Raw genomic sequence first — 7,358 nt, 5'->3', positions numbered from 1 at the left:
GAGCTCTCTGCTTCGACCAGAAAGATACGAGCGTCAATGCGCGGTGTTTACGGCATTTTTTTCCCCAAGGTCAGAGCGATTTGACGAAGTCGGCGAGGAGCGCCAGCATGTCCCAGGAGTGAGCTAACGTAAGGGTCCCTGCCGTAATCACTTCCTCGGAAATGAAGCGAGCACACTCGTACTTCCTTTAGCTCTCTTTCTCCTCCGTTTCCAAAGTTCACAAAACGTAGCCACTTGCTTCGCCTAGGTTCGTCGTTGGGCAGCACATGAAAGGAGATCTCCTCACCGGCGGGGATGTCGCACTCCCTCGACGATTTGCCCGTACTACATGGGCATTTCAAAACGCAGCAACGAAATTTCATTGTAAAGTACTCGAACAAACTGAAGTTTTCAGTGGTTGTAAACTGGAAACGAGCTCGTAACGACAGCAGCAAGCCAACACCATTCGAAACTTACGCGACGACTGGCACTATCTCGTCGCTTCTTGCTGTTTCTTACTCCCCTCGTTTCTATTTTTACCTTTGCTGGTTGGCGATATGACGGCCAACCTCCTGTGAAGGGATTACGATACGAAGCAAGGTCGCGGCTGTGCGTGCTGGAACGGTTCGTTGGCCCCGAAGAGCCTCGAACCCGAAAATTCGTCTGCACGACGGCGAGATGTCGAGCTCGGCCGGCGCTAGTTTCGTATGCATTGGCGCACACGCTTGCGTGTTCGTTCGGACCTTCAACCGTTTACTCCACCGTTCTGTGTCATAAAAAGAATGTGCAGTATGTTTCACGGGCATTTAGCTCGCTATGCAAACTGTAAGCCCTGCCTAACATGCGTTTGCTTTTGCCGGCCTCCGCCAATCGCAGAGCATTCCCAAGTGACATCACAGGTTCTGTTGCGGAAAATGAGCTGGTGGGTCGCATGGTCATTTCCTTTTTTCCTAATTATGTAGCTTATTTGAGCGAAGTTTGCGTTATAAGTGGTGTCGTTATGGTTCTAACGAGGCAATCTTTCGAATGAACCAAACTTGTGTTTTCTCTTCATGGCTCCTTTAAGTCGGCGGAATGAGCTTCACTCGTAGAAACCGCGCCTGTTAGAATCTCGAAACGGGCGCCCACGCTACAACAAGTTAAAAATTTTGAACTGGGTCAGCGATAGTCGCGAGATCTCACACAAAAGCTGACGCTAAAATTCACGTGACGTGTAAACAGGCGGTGCTTGTCGGCCGGCAGACGGCGTAGCGTGCGTATACTGAGCGGAATCAACTCTTAACTTTGAAGCGATGTAATGATGACCTTATGTCATGCTACTGTCTTAAAGAGACTCTTCATATCCGTTTATTCACTTCGTGATGCGTAGATATTTTTATGAACAGCATTTTTTTTTTGTGGATCTTAAAACAACCTTTCCCATATGACTAGCTTCTCTCAAAGGAACGCACTGCAGAACTTCGTCTGGTAGCATGTGGGCAGAAGTTGTGTAATGAAAATACCGCTTCAACGCTTTGTAAAAACTGTGTGTGCGGCTAACGCGTACTTCTGCGCACGGATTGCCAGAAAAGAAAAAAAAACAATCTTGGAGAGAAAGTGTCTCAATTAGTACCCGATGGTTCATGTTGAACGTGCACATTGTTGCTGCGCTTCGGTATGCTTGTGAGGTATGAACACTTAAAAATACAAAGACTTACTGAAAACAATTCCTCTACATGCCCTATTATGACCTAGACAACACAAAATAGGCGCTTTCATGGCACAATCATATCGCAACGCTATCCACTAGGTGTGCGATTACACTCAAGCAAATCCTGGATATGTGCACCGTGAATACGTGGATTCGGAGTAGATCCAATCGAACTCCAAAATTAATGTCCATGGATTATGCAGAGTCTGTTTCTTGGGCACCCAGTGAGAGAACCGTGTCCGGCATTGCATAATGTGGAGCACATGACAGGCGCCTTTGTGCTTCCGCTGTCAAACGAGGGTGGATACGTTGGTCACGTTGTATGCAGCAGTGTGTTCTGACGACGCCACTGAGTGTATTCCCTCGGAGGTGAACATTAGGCGTCCCAGCGTGTTGGTGGACAGCACCACGCACACCACCAGGACAACCTTGAGGGCCAGGCCCACCGCCACCTGCATGAAGTGTGAAACAGGCTGCAACTTTTTCCCTTTTTTTTCTTACGGACAGGAAACTGTGCATGTTTGTCTCTAATAAAGGTCCTGGAAGTCAAATTCAGCAAGCGTGCATTCTTCACATTTACCACACGATGATAACAAGAACTGCCTCTTTTGCGACAGGCCTCGAGTGTTCTTTGTTGTTTTAAGTTATGTCAGGCATTTAGGACAGCACGGTAGCATAACAATGGAAAATGCGCGACACTTGTGATGAAAACATGAATTAACCTAAGCCTACAAAATTGTTCTTAAACCCGAGTGAACTACGAACGTGTATGTATTTACTCACGACTGGGACCTTCATATAAGGCAAAGTTTCCTGTCGTTTCGTGTTTTCTTTTAGTATGCACCCAGCCTTGAAGCGTACATAAAGCTGCGGTGTTCATTCAGACTTACAGATTCCGTTATGGGCATTTCCACTGAGTTCCTCATGATGACGACGGGAATACTCAACGGGAAAATCAGGTTCGTCGAGGCAGCGGCGACCACGGGGATCGCATAGAGCACGGGGTTCGTTGTAGAAACCGACGCCTGCATCCAGTAAAAACAAAAAGAAATCGACCTGGAAGCTGGCTGTAGCTCTAGATTGCATAGTAACAATAAATTGACAAACAAGGAACACCCCGAAAAAGGCGATTTTCACGATATTATTCTAAATGTAAAACTTGAAGGGTAATTTTATTGCTCGGTGTGCAGCGCTAATACCTGAGCAGCTGTCGACCTGTGATCATACTGGAGATGTTCGGTTGGAGTGTTCGACTTGACGTCTCAGTAATGTCAGTTGAGTATGCAATTTATGCAATTCCTCTCTGTTCACGTGGGTTGCGCATAGCTCTTGTTTTTTTTTTTTTGCATTGAGAAGAGGGAACAAGACAGCTTAAGTTGCCAGACGTGGGGCCGACCCTCTACCCTCGTTTAGCGGAGCGAGGTACGCACTACAGGATAAATGCTTGTCATTTATCTCATATTTATTACTCAGCAACTAGGCGTCCGCTACTGTTGTTCGGCGGCTTTTTTAACCTAGTAACCGAGAGAGAGAGAGAGAGAGAGAGAGAGAGAGATAACACTTTATTTAACAAAGGGTTAGCGCAGCTTGGTGGCCGAAAGCCGTAAAGCTTCGGCGACTGTGGCTGCCCGGCCCGTGAGCGACTTCTGGATATCCAGGTTTGAGCAACCCAGCGCTGCTTCCCATTGGTCGACGATGGTGATGAGAGGGGAGGGGTCAGATTTCCAGGCCCACATATGATGATGTAGTCTAGCCCGTTCTCCGGAGTGCTGGAAGACTGTTGCGGGATACAGTGAGGGGTGAATGTGATGAAGTACGGCTAAACAGGGGAGGGATTCAGTTTGAAGCTGATGCCAAAGGCGCTCTTCTTCCACTGATAGGGATGAGTAGGCAGGAGGGTATTTGCGGCGGGAGAGGCGGTAGTGTTCCGTGATGTCTCTGTACGTGAGCAAACTATCAGGGCCTGATCTGGCTCCGTGGGATGCAGTGCTGGCATCACAGGCCAGGGAGGCAACAACTCGGGCTGCGGTGTGTTCCACTTCGATTCCTCCAATAGCCGTGTGGGCAGGGAACCAGATCGACTCTACAGGATGATCAGTAGGTGGTTTTTGATTAAGAATTTGGTGGGCCTGAGGCGAGATCTGTCCTCGTGCTTTGTTTAGAACTGCCGTTTTCGAATCAGAGAATATGAATAGGGGGGTTGGCCTGTGTGTGAGTGCAAGGGCTATCGTCGCCTCTTCGGACAATTGAGAGTGGCGGGTTGGAATAGTGAGTGCCTTGAGTGGGAGAGAATCGGGTGAGTTAATGACTACCAGGGCTCTAACCGAGCGAACGAAGGGAGCACCCAATACAAAAGAGATACGGATGAGGAAAGTGTGGCGAAAGTGTGAGGGGGAGGGTGGTAAGCCAAGGCGATGCCACAGGAGCCCAGCACGGACTCCGTGATGCGCGTACACAGTTTCTTCACTGTCCTCTTCGTTGCTCATTTCTCTTTCAATAAAGCATCTCTCTCTCCCATCTCGTTACGTGTCTCATCGGAACCACGTGATATTTGCGCGGGAGGTTCAAAGGCGGTCTGCAACCACATGCCCGGTGGCGGCGACGCACTGCGAGATAACGGCAAAGTAGCACGCATCGCCGTGCGTTGAGCTGATCATGCGTTCACTTTTTGAGACGCAGCAGCTATGTGCCGTGACCGAGAAGACCGCAGTTCGCGCAGCGCACAAATTTCGCATTCGGGAGTACAGTAATCGTCAGGCATTTTTTCATCTTGAAAGTAGAACAAGAGAGTCATAGCATGGAAAAAGATAAATGAATTAATAAATCGCGCTCCCGCGGCTCAGAGCGCAACAGAGATAACTGTAAATGATGTGCCTGTGAAGAGCGGTGAGTTGACAGAAACTTTAAATGATTGTGTGAACATGCAGCGAGCCACCAGTATTTTCCGTGTATGTGTAATTATACTGAGAAATTGAATTCCATTGGGTGGTGAAGTAAAAAAAAGTTGTGAAAGGGTGGTCGTACGATCTCAACCACGATGGGCAGGAGGAGGTCGCACAGCGGGAGGCTGCTGATGACCTCCGCGAAGAAGGCGGCGAGGAAGCTGATGAGCAGTTGGATCGTGACGGTGGACTGGTCCTTCCAGAAGGCCGCGTCCACGTTCTCGAACACCGCTTGAAACAGGTTGTGGCGCTGCGCAAAGAGTACAGTGTGTTCATCGCAAGCAGAATCCCCTGTTTACTATACACTGAGCGGGAAATGTTCAGGAAGGATGCCTCGCTAACAAACAGCGGGTATAGTTAGGTCCGTCCACGCAGCCAACAAACTTCCCAGTTACAACTCAAAGACAGCTGGGAAAAGGCGTACGATACATTTTTAAAGACGATGGTCTTTCTTAAGCTACTTGCACGAGAAAATTTTGGTCTGTCTGTCCGTCTGTCTGTCCGCCTGCCCGCCCGCCTGCCCGCCCGCCTGCCTGCCTGCCTGCCTGCCTACCCGCCTGCCCGCCCGCCTGCCTGCCTGCCCGCCTGCCTGCCTGCCTGCCTGCCTGCCTGCCTGCCTGCCTGCCTGCCTGCCTGCCTGCCTGCCTGCCTGTCTGTCTGTCTGTCTGTCTGTCTGTCTGTCTGTTCAAATGCTGCCCAGCCAAAGAAAAAATGAATCTGCACAAAAGGTTATATACCCACCGCCAAATCTAGAAGTCGAAGCCCGGAGACAATTTTCATACTTCTCAACGTTGTTGAGCCAAAACAAAATATTACGTCTATCTAGGCCAAGACATCAATACATAAGAGATATTCCCAGTGTTTTCTTTCTTAAAATACACGGATGATTGAGTTAATAAAAATACGCACAGAAAAATACAAAAGCGGTTTCCCGCGGTTTCCGCAGCAGCATATTAAGAAATCAAACGGAAACAGTAACGAAAGGGCCCACTAGATAGTTTTCACGTTACGGTTGGAATGCACGTAGAGTAGGGTGCCTTAATTCACGACCGTCTCCGCTGTATGGCAGCGCTGGAATCGCAACACTCGGCGTGGAGCAGTGGAACTCGGTATAATTAAATTGACTTGAGCAAAAGCGCTAGCGTGTTTATCTTCGAAGGAGCGAGACGTGAGAGGGACAGCATGAGAGGTGAGCGGGAAAGAGAAGGGACGCATTTACTCGGCAGGGGCGCCAGACAACTATCGTGTTTCGTCGACATTTGAAAAGAAGTCAGCAAATACGCGGCCAATTTTTTAACATGCCAGATGGTTCAATTGTTCGGTCATGTCCCATCTAACATTGACGAGTCACTATTGTTCTCTTCCACCACCTTTTGTTAATCTTCTAGGCCGCTCCCCTGTGTGGCTGATTGGAAGGACGGGAAGGCAAGAAAAAAAGGCCAAAATTACAGACTTAACATCGCGAAGACTGATGAAACAGCTGAGCTGTTTTTGCCCATTTCGCCAAACATCGTCTTCGGTCTGCCTAATTCGACAGCAAACCAGATGCTGACACCGCCAGATACTGAAACACATCGCCTCTCTGACAGGGGAGCACATACACGTGAGAGCTTACGTCACCACCAAGCTCAGCCAATCCCATACGGCGCGCCTCCTCTCCGCGGCAGCTGCACTATGGCGAGCACTCATGCACAGTTGTCTCTTTCCCCCACTTCACCCGGCCACTCATACGTCATTCGTTGCGTGCGAGTCCATGCCCCCTCAACACACGTCGAGCAGCCAGTGCTCTCCTCTGCCTCGCTTAGCCTTTCCCTTTTCACTTCGCCGACAAGAGTTTTCTGTTAACGACAGAGATCAAACTTAAACTGTTGTGCTGTTAAAATTCCGATTCGACTTGCCTGCAGAACGGGCGCGTTATGATATTTGAGGTCTGAGATATTGTTGACTTGAATATTCATAATACGGCACTGGGGTACTGGAAATACAGCATGCCACATGGTAAACCGGAACCGGTTAAGTTGATGGCGCTGCTTCTGTTTCTGGTCCCACATCAGCGTCATGCATTTAGCTTAGCCTGCGGGGATGTTTTTGAAAAACAAGTGCAGTGATGCGGACCCACCACTGCTTGCTTTAGAAGCTAGAGGGAATTCAATAATGGTTTATAGGCCTGTAAATCGTTTCATATTTGCAGATTCATCTCGGTCAGCACGAAGTAAGCGACACTTTCGGTGGAATAATAACGCTTTCTTTTGTGGAGGTTCTGGACATTTCAGATAATGTCTCTGCCTTCTGAACATAGTGTGTGTACTTCGCGCTGATGTGAATAAACGCTTGTGCTGTAAGAACTACTTCTCTCGGGTGCTTCGTAAAGGCCGTAAGACAAAAACTCCCGTTAGGCCAGATCAAGTAGAAATGCCTCCTGAATTGGCCACTTAATACTCATCGGTTCCGCCCGGCATTGTCGAAGTGCTTCGTAACCTTGCCGTTTGGGATGCTTTACTTCGCGATCCACCTTAACGCTTTTGAATGACTTCGATCGGCCTCGTAGGAATCTGCTCCGCGTTTGATCTGCCCGTCGTTCCTGCCGCATTGTAACGGGATAGTCAACAACAATGTTGAACTTCGCGGCCACTCCATTCGTTAATTTTGCTGCATTCTTGAGTTCCATAAATCTGTGCTTCATTGGCATGGTCAGCCACCTCTTACTGCTGTCAACTTTAGGCTCATGCTATGCAACTCCCCGCGCT

The 7,358-nt window shown here is 48.9% G+C and overlaps 1 protein-coding gene across 2 annotated transcripts in view; it reads right to left on the bottom strand.

Moving 5' to 3' along the window:
- Nucleotides 1-479: 479 nt before the first annotated feature.
- Nucleotides 480-7,358, bottom strand: part of LOC144180448 (uncharacterized) — a 28,044-nt gene continuing 21,165 nt past the window's right edge. For both annotated transcript variants that reach the window (XM_077708788.1, XM_077708789.1), the window contains 3 exons: nt 4,694-4,861; nt 2,560-2,694; nt 480-2,121 (listed from right to left, as the gene is read on the bottom strand). In XM_077708788.1, coding sequence (XP_077564914.1) covers nt 1,960-2,121; nt 2,560-2,694; nt 4,694-4,861 — 465 coding nt within the window. In that variant the 3' untranslated portion in view covers nt 480-1,959. The remainder of the gene's footprint in view (nt 2,122-2,559; nt 2,695-4,693; nt 4,862-7,358) is intronic.

The sequence above is a fragment of the Haemaphysalis longicornis genome, unplaced genomic scaffold (genome assembly GCF_048455015.1).
Source record: "Haemaphysalis longicornis isolate Haplotype H1 unplaced genomic scaffold, Haemaphysalis longicornis Haplotype H1 scaffold_4, whole genome shotgun sequence".
NCBI lineage: Eukaryota > Metazoa > Arthropoda > Arachnida > Ixodida > Ixodidae > Haemaphysalis > Haemaphysalis longicornis.
Note: the sequence above shows the minus strand (reverse complement) of the source record. Positions and strands in the feature narration are given on the sequence as shown.